The sequence below is a fragment of the Oratosquilla oratoria genome, chromosome 34 (assembly GCF_046742065.1).
Source record: "Oratosquilla oratoria isolate Oo_2021 chromosome 34, ASM4674206v1, whole genome shotgun sequence".
Lineage (NCBI taxonomy): Eukaryota > Metazoa > Arthropoda > Malacostraca > Stomatopoda > Squillidae > Oratosquilla > Oratosquilla oratoria.
This window is the reverse complement of record NC_134810.1, coordinates 18285942-18300116: the sequence shown is the minus strand read 5'-3', so window position 1 is coordinate 18300116 and position 14175 is coordinate 18285942. Positions and strand designations below refer to the sequence as shown.

At 41.4% G+C, this 14175-nt stretch overlaps 1 protein-coding gene across 2 annotated transcripts in view; it reads left to right on the top strand.

The window, feature by feature from the left end:
- Positions 1-14175, top strand: part of LOC143018083 (cholinesterase-like) — a 95041-nt gene that overhangs the window by 51365 nt on the left and 29501 nt on the right. For both annotated transcript variants that reach the window (XM_076173186.1, XM_076173187.1), the window contains exons 6-10: positions 4882-5049; positions 5153-5354; positions 6960-7150; positions 12911-13054; positions 13204-13364. In XM_076173186.1, coding sequence (XP_076029301.1) covers positions 4882-5049; positions 5153-5354; positions 6960-7150; positions 12911-13054; positions 13204-13364 — 866 coding nt within the window. The remainder of the gene's footprint in view (positions 1-4881; positions 5050-5152; positions 5355-6959; positions 7151-12910; positions 13055-13203; positions 13365-14175) is intronic.

The following is a 14175-nucleotide window of genomic DNA, read 5'->3' as shown; positions in this document are numbered from 1 at the left end:
GACAACCCGTGAATGTTAGTTGGCAGGCAAATGCAGTTATGTAGGCCAACATCAGTTGACTCATCTTCTCAGTGATGTGGGTGTTTAAATAATATAGGTTATATGATATATTGACTGCATAAGTTTTATATCATCAATATGTTAGAAACTTAAGTGACATCCTAGGATCAATGACAGGTCTCTGCTAGTGGTGGTTCTACAAAATGAGGGCAGAAACCATTATCTCCCTGCTACCCATTTTCAAGGTAGCAATTACTGTCAGTGACATCTCTATGGACTAGAGTCACACAGCATTTTTTTTTTACATACATATATATACCAAGGCTTTTTCCCCCTTACAAGGGAGGTAGCCAAAAAGGAAAAGGCATAAAATCATTCCCACCCATTCCATCCCTGAATACACTCCACATCCCTCCACCCTCCCTCTCATCTTAGCACCTCCTGGATGACGGGTCATCCCTGCACCTTGTCCACTGCCCTAGGTCAGAAGCAGTGTCGCAAGACACAGCACATCCGCAGCAAGGCCACTTCATTAAATCGGTGACCTCCCCTCTCCGTCCCCCCATGCATAAAAGGGAAGACGGGGAGAAATCTCTTCGGGCTGCGTCAAATTTTGCTCACACATACCTCATCCCCCATCCCCCCGCCCCTATGGTGGGGGAAAAGAATACTGCCATCAAGTATTTCCATTTAGATCGTAAGAGGCGAAAAGAAAGGGAGGGGATTGGGACTAGGCATCCTTCTCCTTGTAGCCCCACAGGGGACATTCCTAAACGAAAAAAGTTTTTTTTTTTTATCAGAGATTAATCTTCCGTCAAAAAAGAATGCTAATCATTGGAAACAGTGATGTATACAAGGATATTGCTGTGGTAATACTAGTGAACATAATGCTGGCAGAATTTTTAAAAGACGTGGGTTCTTCCTGAAGTGTAATTTCAAGTGATACCTCTAAGGTCATAGGTAAATACTACACTATTGCAAGTAGTTGTATCACATCATAGGAGGCTAATTTGTAATTGTAAAGGCAGGATGATAAAATAACTTATCAGAAGAAGAATTAACCCAAAGATAAAGGTAGACATTTGGGAATGGATGCTAAAAGGAGACTGTATGAAGGAGTGATTGTGCCAACAGCACTGTATGGGACAGAAACATGGAACATAAGAGAGGAAGAGAGAAGGAGTTTGAATGTGCTTGAGATGAGGTGTCTGAGAAGTATGATGGGGGTTACTAGGCTAGATAGAGTGAGAAATGAGGAGGTGAGAAGGAGAACAGGGGTGGAAAGGGAGTTGGGAGATAGGGTTGAGGAAAGAGTATTAGGATGGTTTGGACACATGGAGAGAATGAGTGAAGAAAGACTAGTAATAGAGGTATGGAAGGCAGATGTGGAGGGAGTGAACATGCGGGGATGTCCTAGGATGAGGTGGATGGATGGGGTGAAAGGGGCTCTGTTGAGGAAGGATGGGAGAGGACAGAAGACAGGGGTGAATGGAGAATGGTTGTATATGGATGATGTTGTGATGCATGAGGTGGAATGGGCGGGGGGATGGGGGGTGAGGTAGTATGTGTGAGCAAAATTGGACACAGCCCGAAGGGATTTCTCCCCGTCTTCTCCTTTTATGCAATGGGGGGACGGAGAGGAGGGGCCGCCGATTTAATGAAGCGGCCTTGCTGTGGATGTGCTGTGTCTTGCGACACTGCTTCTGACCCAGGGCAGTGGACAAGGTGCAGGGATGACCCATCATCCAGGAGGTGCTAAGAAAAGAGGGAGGGTGGAGGGGTGTGGAGTGTATTCAGGGATAGAATGGGTGGGAATGATTTTATGCCTTTTCCTTTTTGGCTACCTCCCTTGTAAGGGGGAAAAAGCCTTGGTATATGTATGTATGATTTACCTAATTGTAGAATACAGGAAAGGAGTAACACTTGATAGGTCCCATCTCCTACTCTCCAATTTTGTCGTACCTAACTTCAAATTCGTTTACAGTTCCAACTTTTCCTCTATCCTTGAATTTAGATTTAAATTCATGTAAATAAGCTAGATGACTGAGAAGTTGATTATGATGCAGAAAGTGGTTTGGATTATGAATGTTTTGAAGGACTAGGCAAATTAATGGGCTTTTAGTTGTTGTTGTTGTTGTCGTTCCCTAGACTGTCTGTCCGAGCAGTCCCGTCTCCCCAAGGAACACCACAGCCGAAACTGGGTTTTCCCACAAATCCTTTATAGAGTGTATGTTGTGTTGTTTGCATGCATGATTGTGTATAATGCAGTCTTCCATTATGTGTTGTATGGTATGGGGTGAAGTGTTACGTCCTGGGCAGCTGTTCACAATGCAGTCATCCAGCCTCTTCTGGTAGCTTAGAAGTGCTGGGTGGTGGCCGCACCGCAGTCTGGCCAAGTGGACTCTGTCCTTTCGTGGGAGAGAGGATTCAGAAGGGTGGATATCAGGGGGTCTGGCATGCAGCAGTGTGTTGTCTTTCAGTGTGTCAATGGAGCGGTGAGTGATATGATTATGAATATGTTTCCGGAGGCTGGTATTTAGTGGTTGTGGAGGAAGAGAAGAGAGTATTTGTGCGTAATAAAGGTCTTTGGGTGTTGTTTTAATGTTTCTTGGTGTGTGTGGGTGTTCTGCTATGTAGTGTAGCGGGTGTGATGTGTTTGTGGTGGCTGCGGCAAGTGTTTGTGTGCCTCTCATGTCAAGGTGGTCCTTGACTTTGAGGACTTTTGTTTCATGGTGTAAATGGTCTGTTGGTGTTGTATTTGTGCAGCCTGTAATTGTTTTTAGGGCTTTGTTTTGTATGATTTGAAGGGTGTTGTGGTGTGTCTCACTGAGATTAGGAGCCCATGCAGGACTCGCATAATTCAACACTGAGCATATGCATTGTTTGTATATTGTTATATTAGTTTCTTTGTTTTGTCCAAATGTCGTTCCAGTGATTGACTTAAGTGCGTTAAGTCTAGGTGTGCATTTGTTTTTTATGTTTGTGATGTGTTGTGGTATTAGAGTGTTGTTGATGTAGATATGAGGTATGTATTTGTGTTCTATTGTCCAGTTGGTGAGAAGTGTTGCTGTAGATTTGGTTGGAGCTATTTTGAGTCTGTTTGTGATGAACCATGTGTTGAGTGTATCAAGGTATGGCTGGATTATTTCTGCAGCATTGTCTGTGTTACGATGTGTGCATGTGATTGTTATGTCGTCTGCGTAGGAAGAGATTTGTATTTCTGAGTTGTCTGGTGTGGGTAAGTCATGCATGTATAGATTAAATAGTGTGGGGGATAGAACTGAGCCCTGTGGTAGTCCATTCTTAATGTTTCTGATGTGCGATGATTGGCCATTATATGACACGTAAGCATTCCTACCTGCCAGATAATTGGCCAGCCATCTTTTGGTGTTATTGTGCATGTCTGTGTTATATATTTTATTTGTTAGGTTGTGGCGGGGGATAGCATCAAAAGCTTTACTAATGTCTAATGTTATGAGAAGTGTTCTGTGGTGGGGCCTATCTGAATTGATGCCATCTAAAATTCTTTGTGTGAGGTTTATCAGAAGAGTGTTTGTGGAGTGCAGTGGCCTAAAACCGTGTTGTGAGTCAGCAAGGGGAATATGTGGTGTGACAAGTTTAAGTATTAGGCGTTCAATGACTTTAGAGGGGGTGCAGATAAGTGTGATTGGGTGGTGCGATGTTGGGATTGTTGGGTCTTTGTTCGGTTTTGGAATGGCGATTATTTTACCATGCTTCCAGATGTCAGGTATAGTGTTGTGTGAATAGCTGTAGTTTGCAATGTTTGTGAGTGCGTGTATACCTTGTGGTCCAATGTGTTTTAGGTGGATGTTGCTTATGTTATCAGGGCCACAGGCAGATGAGTGCTTGAGATTATGTATTATGAGTTTTGTCTGACTGTCTATGAAGGGTGTATAGTCTGAGTCTGTGGGGAAGTCTTTCTTACGTCGAATGGTGCGTTGGTCGTCAGGGTGAGAAGTGAGATGGCTTGTCTGTGCAAAATGACGTATGAGTGCGTTTGCTTGTTGTCTGTTTGAGGGTAGATTATCTGTTGTTGTGATTATTGCTGCATGAGAGCGTGTAGTGTTACTGTTGGATAGTGTAATGCTGTTGAGTGTTTTGTACAATTTCCTGGTGTTTGTTTTGTGATCAAGTGCATTGATAAAGTTTTGCCAATTTTGTGTTTTTTGTTTGTGTATTTTATTAGCAATCACAGTGTTTAGTGTTTGTATTTGGTCTGCTATGTTTTGAGGGATAGGTGTGGGGATATCGTGTTTAAGTGTGTCACATTGTCTGATGAGGTCTTGGATTTCTGGTGTGAAGTTGGGGTTGTGTGATTTTCTGTTGCCTCTAGGGATGTATCTCTTGTCTGCGTTTTGTATGATTGTATTAAAAGTGTGCACAGCATTGTTTATGTTTGTGATGAGTGTACTGTTAAGTGTTTCAAAATGTTGTTCTGTCTCTTTAGTAAAAGCTTCCCAGTTAGCTCTCTTGTAATTGGTGTATGTGTGTCTGTGGCCAACTGGGGTGCATCTTGTTTTGGTGGTGATGATGATTGGATGGGCTTTTAGTTGAAGTTCGAGGTAGCCTATTAGTTCAGTGTATGACAAGAATTCCTTTTTTACACTGAGGTCAAGGTTAGACAGAAATTTAAAAGAATTGAGATAGACATTTTTGAAATAGCACAAGAATTTACAGAATGTATGATATAATCAGAGTAAATAAAACCATCCAAAAGAAGCTTAATTATTCCTACAACAGAGGAATCTTTATTAGATAAGAATGGAGTTGTGATTTTCTGTAACAAACTCCTTTTGTAAAGGTGGGTTCTCATGCTGCAGGTTTTATGACTACTCTCCTTTGTTTTGCACACTTTTCCAGAGTGGCTCTCCGTTGGCAGATTGGGCAGCCCTGGATGATCCCTTCCGAGTACAGAATACATCTAGGGTGTATGGGCTAGAAGTTGGATGTGGTGTAGAAACCTCATATAAACTTCTAAACTGTCTTGTACGAAGAAGTTATGAAGAATTAGCAGCTGCTGCTATCACGGTAAAGTCTGAATCAGTGCTCCTGTTATAATTTCTTGTATTTGAAAAATTAATACGTATTTGGAAAGGTTTGTTATATGTTGAACATAATTTTATCATTACAGCCTGACTTAGGAACTTTTGCTTGGGGTCCTGTAGTGGATTACAACTTCACAGTCCCTGGAGATGGTGTGTATGAAGACTGGACGGCTGATGACTGGCACATCCTTCCAGATAAGCCAAAGAGCCTTTATATGAGAAATAATCACCACCTAAATCTAAGATACCTCACTGGAGTGAACAGGGATGAAGCTGCTAATTTTGTCAGTAAGTATCTTGTCATGCATATGTGAAGGCTTCCCTGTCTCATTTTGACCAATAACATTAAACATTTCAGGATCAGATGATTTTCATTTCATGAAGTTGTGGTTTGTGCATTCTTTATTTTAGCTGTATGACTGGAAACCATAGAGCTTTTTTCATCACTTGTATTGTAAAACAAAACAAAATAGGGTGGAGTGTGGAGACTGGGGATCTCCTTGTATTCTTCTCTTGCAGTCAAGATATGCTTTGATTTAACTACCTTTGTCATTCTCCTCGCATTTCCCACTGCCACAGTCAAAGCCTATCTTCCTCTCGTTCTACAATTCCTTGCAACATTCAACCCATCTTCCACTGCCTTTACTTGTTCCTATCCTCATGATTCACCTCTCTGTACTCTTTTCCTTCCTTCATAAACAACCTTTTATCCTTTTCAAAATTCTCATTGAAACACCTGCCTCTTCTCACAACTGCTCTTCTACATGCATCTCTCACTTTGTATTTTGTTTCTGCCCTCTTCACTCTGATTAATTGATTGATCACTTTACGTTTCATATGCTTCCTTCTTTGTTCTTTGTAATAACTGCTAATCTACCCTCACTGCCCTTACCTGTTGATTCTACCATTCACTGACTTTCCTTCTGTTTCCTCAAATCTTCCTGATCCCAAATATTGTCTTTGTTCATTTTAGAACTTCCTCCTTGGAACATATCCTGCCTACCACACTCCTAGACTACTACTTTTCCATTTCAGTTTCATTTTACTCAGTGCTAACACATCCATCTTTCTACTACCAATCTCTTCCCTTTTGCACTCATCTGTGCCATATCCACATACATTCACCCAGTTACTAGGATTCTGGTTGGAGTCGTCCTCCTCCCAGACCTTCTCATGCCTTAGTATAGAGAGATAGGGTAGATCAAAGAGTGCTGAGATGCTTTGGACAAATGGAAAGGATAAGTGATACAAGACTAGCAAAAATGAGTGTGAAGCAAAAGTGAATGGAGTGAACTTGCAAAAACAACCAAGAATAAGGTTGGTTGAATACGAGAGGAATGTCTGTTGAGCAAGGTAGGAGTGGATGGCATGTAGTTTTTACTTGGATGAGGAAAGGATGCAGCCTAAAAGAGTGTTCTTCTCTGCTCTAAATTTCTCAAGTAGATAAGGGGTGGAGGGGTTAGCCATATGATGAAATGATGGTGGTAGACCAGCTTCAGGTATCAGATTCTTTAGTGAAAGCACTTTGCCTTTGACCCAGGCAGTGTTTTGTGACAGGAATGACCCTTCAACCATGAGGCGGATGAGGAACAATAAATGGATTTTGAATGAGTGTGGAGTGGGCATAGGGTGGATATATGCTTTGATTTGACCAGCCTATATATATATGGGGAAAAGATCTTTTGGTATATGTATGTATGTATCTAAATTTTACACTAGCATGTCTAAGCTTTAGTGATGAAAATTGCAGATGGTCTTACCAGGGTGATGGATGGAGCTTTGTATTCTGTACTAGAAATTGCTAGTACACTCATTACCAGTGTGTGCAATTTTTGTTTAGATGAAATGATTGACTTTTCTTTATGTTGATACTGACACAAATTATATCAACAGAGGATGATCTGAGATTGTCAAAGAGGCAATACGAAGTGACAGAAGCATTCTTTGATGAGCGAATTAAGGAGTGGGTAAAGCACTACAATTATTCCTTGAACCCAGAAGGTGCATATGAAGCTATCAGATGGATGTATACCTTTTGGCCTGACCCTCATAATACAACACATATCAGAGAGCAGTATATTCATGTAAGTGCTATTCAAGGATAAGTTTCTCATATTCATTTCTTTTTCCAACTTGTATGGCGTTATATCTAGTGAACTGATTTGGCTTGGAAGAGGAATATCCTCATTTCTTTTATGCCTATCATAATTAATCTCAGGGAAGTACCAGTTCTGCTATCATTAAAGAATTGAAGAGAAAGAGGGGACTTGAATGCGGTGTTCAGAACACTAAATGGAGAAGAGAAATTTACATTTTTTTTTTTTTTTTTTTTGGGGGGGGGGGATAGGAGGGCATCATTTGGTCATGAAAATTATGTAGAGTTATACTCATGGAATAACCTATATGATGATATAATCCAAACTGGAATCATACATGAATTCAAAAAGAGGTATAATAATTGAAGAATAAGAGACAAGACCCCATGAGTGCAGCTCTCTTCTTGTATTACCAGGTATATACTATCTATTCATCTATCTACTGGTATATACCTAGGGCCTCTTGCCCCTTATAAGAGAAGTAGCCAGTCAAGGCACTTAACCACTCCCACCCATACCACTTCCATCCACCACCCATTGTTTGCCTCTCATCTTAGAACCTCATAGATGAAGGCTCATTGCTGTCTCCTGTCCACTGCCTTGGGTCAGAAGCAATGCAGTAAAACACAGTACATCCACAGCAAGGCCACTTCATTTACACAACAACCCTCCCACCTTGTCTCCCTCATGTAGAAAATAGAGAAAACAAGGGAGAAATCCATTTGGGCTGCATCAAAAAATTGTATACTACAATTGGGTAATTGTAGTAAGACAGATATGTGAGTGTTTTAGCAAAAGGCAAGGATGTTTTTTGGGCTTTTATGGATCTAGGAAAGGTTTATGACAGGGTAGACAGGAAAGCACTGTGGGAGATTTTGCAGATAACTTCACCAAGGATGTGTCATGTTGCCATGGCTGTTCAATATGTACATGGATGGGGTGGTGCAGGAGGTAAATCCAAGGGCAGAGGATTGGAGATGGTAAAAGAAAATGGAGAAAGTAGGAGGTCAGTTGTTGTTTGCTGACAAAACTGCACTAGTTGCAGGATCAGAGGGGGTGATTAAAGAAGATAGTAACGGAGTTTGAGGAGGTGTGTGAGAGAAGAAAGTTGAAGGTAAACATGGGTAAAAGTAAGGTGATGAGAAGTACAAGGGGAGAGGATGGCAGAAATTTGGAAGTGAGTATTACCCACTTCAATATGACTCAAATTCTTGGGTGCAACATTACTCTTAAGTAATAATAAACACAGAAAATGTGATCAAACCAGTTCACAGAATCCAGGAGTAACTCATGTACAAATACAAAAAAATTATGTATAATCAAGACGCCAATGCCAGCAACCTCATGTACCCACTCATGCTTCATGACACCTATGTAGGCGTCTTCATACTGAAGTGGTTAAAGCAGAGAGACTGGAGGAAGTGAATAGCTTTAGATACTTGGGGTCACATGTGGTGGGAAAGGGGGGAGTGGAGGTTGAAGTAGATTGTAGATTGAGAGAAGCAAGTAAGTGCCTTGGGGGATTAAAAAATGTAATGAGAAATAGATATTTGGGAATAGGTGCAGAGAGGATATTGTACAAAGGGGTGATTGTGCCGACAGCACTACATGGGGTAGAGACATGGAACATATGAGAGGAATAGAGGAAGAATTTAAATGTGTATAAGATGAAATGTCAAGGTCGGATAGAGTGAGAAATGAGGAAGTGAGGAGTAGAGATGGGGTGCAAAAGGAGGTGGCAGCAGAAAGAGCCAAGATGAGAGGGAGGAAGGGATGGGTGGTGAATAGGAGTGGAGTGAGTGGAATTATGCCTTTTAACTTTGGCTACTTCTTTTCTCTTGATCTATATATATATATATATATATATATATATATGAGAGAGAATGTGGGTGGGGAAGGGCAAACGAAGATGTGTTAGGAATAGTTTATTGCCCTAACGTTGCGACCAACTTGGTCTTCTTCAGAGGACTACAGCATTACAGACGGATCACAATTCTTATATTCGTAGTGAGAGGGAACCCGCCAAGGTATGAGCGTCATGTTTTCCCTTTGGCTAACGATTTAATTATTAGGACACTTGCTGCTTTCGAGAGGCATTTAAATTCGTCTCTGTCATTGTTGTTCTTGTTGGTGGCGATATGTGCAGCTTCCACAGTTTTTCTCATTTTCTTCTCAAATCCCTCGTGTAGAATTTCTGTGTTGTTCCAATCAGGTAGATGTCCACATTTGTCCAGGTGACGAACCAGGGAGTTAGATGTTCTATGAGCCCTGAGATCGTTTTTGTGCTCACTCAAGCGTTTATTGATCCCTCGACCTGACTCACCGAAGTAAGATGATGGACAACCGTTGCATGGAATAGTGTCGTTTACCGTATTCCATGCAACGGTTGTCCATCATCTTACTTCGGTGAGTCAGGTCGAGGGATCAATAAACGCTTGAGTGAGCACAAAAACGATCTCAGGGCTCATAGAACATCTAACTCCCTGGTTCGTCACCTGGACAAATGTGGACATCTACCTGATTGGAACAACACAGAAATTCTACACGAGGGATTTGAGAAGAAAATGAGAAAAACTGTGGAAGCTGCACATATCGCCACCAACAAGAACAACAACGACAGAGACGGATTTAAATGTCTCTCGAAAGCAGCAAGTGTCCTAATAATTAAATCGTTAGCCAAAGGGAAAACATGACGCTCATACCTTGGCGGGTTCCCTCTCACTACGAATATAAGAATTGTGATCCGTCTGTAATGCTGTAGTCCTCTGAAGAAGACCAAGTTGGTCGCAACGTTAGGGCAATAAACTATTCCTAACACATCTTCGTTTGCCCTTCCCCACCCACATTCTCTCTCATTTGTCTGAAATAATCTTAAATATATATATATATATATATATATATATATATATATATATATATATATATATACGCACACGTATATATACATACATATCTGTATATATATGTATATATGCATTTTAACAACCACAATGCACTTTAATTCTAAGCCATCAAAGGCCGACATGCAGAAATTGAAATGTGGTACTGCCAAGGACTTGAACCCCAGCATCCTCATGACAAGTGCGGCAGTGACTTAGCAACTAGGCTGCTGGGGATCGTGTCCTTGGCAGTACCACATTTCAATTTCTGCATGTTGGCTTTGATGGCTTAGAATTATAGTGTATTGTGGTTAAAATGTATTTCTAATCACTGGGACCCATTCAGTGTTGTAATACATATATATATATATATATATATATATATATATATATATATATATATATATATATATATATATATATGTACAATTGGGTAAATGCAGTTATGTTGTTGTTGTTGTCGTTCCCTAGACTGTCTGTCCGAGCAGTCCCGTCTCCCCAAGGAATGCCATAGCCGAAACTGGGTTTTCCCACAAATCCTTTATAGAGCGTATGTTGTGTTGTTTGCGTGCATGATTGTGTATAATGCAGTCTTCCATTATGTGTTGTATGGTATGGGGTGAAGTGTTACATCCTGGGCAGCTGTTCACAATGCGGTCATCCAGCCTCTTCTGGTAGCTTAGAAGTGCTGGGTGGTGACTGCACCGCAGTCTGGCCAAGTGGACTCTGTCCTTTCGTGGGAGAGAGGATTCAGAAGGGTGGATATCAGGGGGTCTGGCATGCAGCAGTGTGTTGTCTTTCAGTGTGTTAATGGAGCGGTGAGTGATATGATTATGAATATGTTTCCGGAGGCTGGTATTTGGTGGTTGTGGAGGAAGAGAAGAGAGTATCTGTGCGTGATAAAGGTCTTTGGGTGTTGTTTTAATGTTTCTTGGTGTGTGTGGGTGTTCTGCTATGTAGTGTAGCGGGTGTAATGTGTTTGTGGTGGCTGCGGCAAGTGTTTGTGTGCCTCTCATGTCGAGGTGGTCCTTGACTTTGAGGACTTTTGTTTCATGGTGTAAATGGTCTGTAGGTGTTGTATTTGTGCAGCCTGTAATTGTTTTTAGGGCTTTGTTTTGTATGATTTGAAGGGTGTTGTGGTGTGTCTCACTAGGATTAGGAGCCCATGCAGGATTCACATAATTCAACACTGAGCGTATGCATTGTTTGTATATTGTTATATTAGTTTCTTTGTTTTGTCCAAATGTTGTTCCAGTGATTGACTTAAGTGCGTTAAGTCTGGGTGTGCATTTGTTTTTTATGTTTGTGATGTGTTGTTTGAAAGACATGGATGTATCATATGTTACACCAAGAATTTTCAGTGTGTTTGTGTGTGGTATTAGAGTGTTGTTGATGTAGAGATGAGGTATGTATTTGTGTTCTTTTGTCCAGTTGGTGAGAAGTGTTGCTGTAGATTTGGTTGGAGCTATTTTGAGTCTGTTTGTGATGAACCATGTGTTGAGTGTGTCGAGGTATGGCTGGATTATTTCTGCAGCTTTGTCTGTGTTACGATGTGTGCATGTGATTGTTATGTCGTCTGCATAGGAAGAGATTTGTATTTCTGAGGTGTCTGGCGTGGGTAAGTCATGCATGTATAGATTAAATAGTGTGGGGGATAGAACTGAGCCCTGTGGTACTCCGTTCTTAATGTTTCTGATGTGCGATGATTGGCCATTATATGACACATAAGCATTCCTACCTGCCAGATAATTGGCCAGCCATCTTTTGGTGTTATTGTGCATGTCTGTGTTATATATTTTATTTGTTAGGTTGTGGCGGGGGATAGCATCAAAAGCTTTACTAATGTCTAATGTTATAAGAAGTGTTCTTTGGTGGGGCTCAACAGCATTACACTATCCAACAGTAACACTACACGCTCTCACGCAGCAATAATCACAACAACAGATAATCTACCCTCAAACAGACAACAGGCAAACGCACTCATACGTCATTTTGCACAGACAAGCCATCTCACCTCTCACCCTGACGACCGATGCACCATTCGACGTAAGAAAGACTTTCCCACAGACTCAGACTATATACCCTTCATAGACAGTCAGACAAAACTCATAATACATAGTCTCAAGCACTCATCTGCCTGTGGCCCTGATAACATAAGCAACATCCACCTAAAACACATTGGACCACAAGGTATACATGCACTCACAAACATTGCAAACTACAGCTTTTCACACAACACTATACCCGACATCTGGAAGCATGGTAAAATAATCACCATTCCAAAACCGAACAAAAACCCAACAATCCCAACATCGCACCGCCCAATCACACTTCTCTGCACCCCCTCTAAAGTTATTGAACGCCTAATACTTAAACTTGTCACACCACATATTCCCCTTGCTGACTCACAACACGGTTTTAGGCCACTACACTCCACAAACACTCTTCTGACAAACCTCACACAAAGAATTTTAGATGGCATCAATTCAGATAGGCCCCACCAAAGAAAATGCAGTTATGTTGATGACACTGTGTATTTATACATCAAGATGTCCTTCTCTATCTCAGTTCCATTATTCTAGAAGGATAACTACAGAACACCAGACTCAGATCTTCCTATCATTTCTGAGTGAGGCAGAGAAAGTTGAGTGTGTTCCATGTACTGTACAGGTCAAGTTCTGAATAGCTTGAGTATTCACCTCTAGACATCTATTGCTATTGACCTGCTCTATTTTCTCCCTATATAACTTTATTTTAATCTTGTGCTCTACATGGATTTTGGTTTCTTATCCACTAATTTTCTTTCACTGTATTTGTGTTTATTCACTTATTTATTTATATATTTTATTTATTCATTTATTTTTTTCAGATGCTCTCAGATGCACTGTACAAGTCAAGTGTGGATGAAATGGTCAAACTTCTAGTTAATACCACAAACAAACGATCAGTGCCCACCTACTATTATGTCCTTAACACAACTGTAGAAGCTATGAAATTGCCTAAATGGCGAGAGGTAAGACATACTATCATATGATTCTGCATAAAAGCAGTCTACATTTACAATTGTCACAAACAGGGTTGTTTAATATTGATTTCACATTTCACTATTCATTGAGATACAGATTAAGATGACGTCTGTAATTATTAATCATTGTCTTACAGGTTCCTCATAATATTGAGTACTATCTCATCAGTGGTGCACCATTTATGGATCCAGAGTTTTACCCAAGTAACATCAGAGTGTCACGGAGTTTGTGGAGTGAAGGGGATCGTAACATGTCTGAATTTATGATGAAAACTTTTTCAAACTTTGCAAGATGGGGGTAAGTGTTGTAGCATTGTTCTCACAGTGGTAATGAAGTACCAGAGAGAGAGGGAAGGAGAGGACAAGAGAAAGGTGAAGGGAGGGAGGGAGAGGGTGGCATACATACATATACCAAGGCTTTTTCCCCCTTACAAGGGAGGTAGCCAAAAAGGAAAAGGCATAAAATCACTCCCACCCATTCCATCCCTGAATACACTCCACACCCCTCCACCCTCCCTCTCATCTTAGCACCTCCCGGATGATGGGTCATCCCTGCACCTTGTCCACTGCCCTGGGTCAGAAGCAGTGTCGCAAGACACAGCACATCCATAGCAAGGCTGCTTCATTAAATCGGCGACCACCCCTCTCCGTCCCCCCATGCATAAAGGAGAAGACAGGGAGAAATCCCTTTGGGCTGCGTCAAAATCTGCTCGCACATATTACCTCACCCCCCATCCCCCCACCCATTCCACCTCATGCATCACAACATCATCCATATACAACCATTCTCCATTCACCCGTCTTCTGTCCTCTCCCGTCCTTCCTCAACAAACATTCCCCTCTTCCCCAAAGCCCCCTTCACCCCATCCATCCACCTCATCCTAGGATGTCCCTTCATTTTCACTTTCTCCACATCTGCCTTCCATACCTCTTTTACTAGTCTTTCTTCACTCATTCTTTCCATGTGTCCAAACCATCCTAATACTCTTTCCTCAACCCTATCTCCCAACCCCCTCTCCACCCCTGTTCTCCTCCTCACCTCCTCATTTCTCACTCTATCCAGCCTAGTAACCCCCATCATACTTCTCAGACACCTCATCTCAAACACA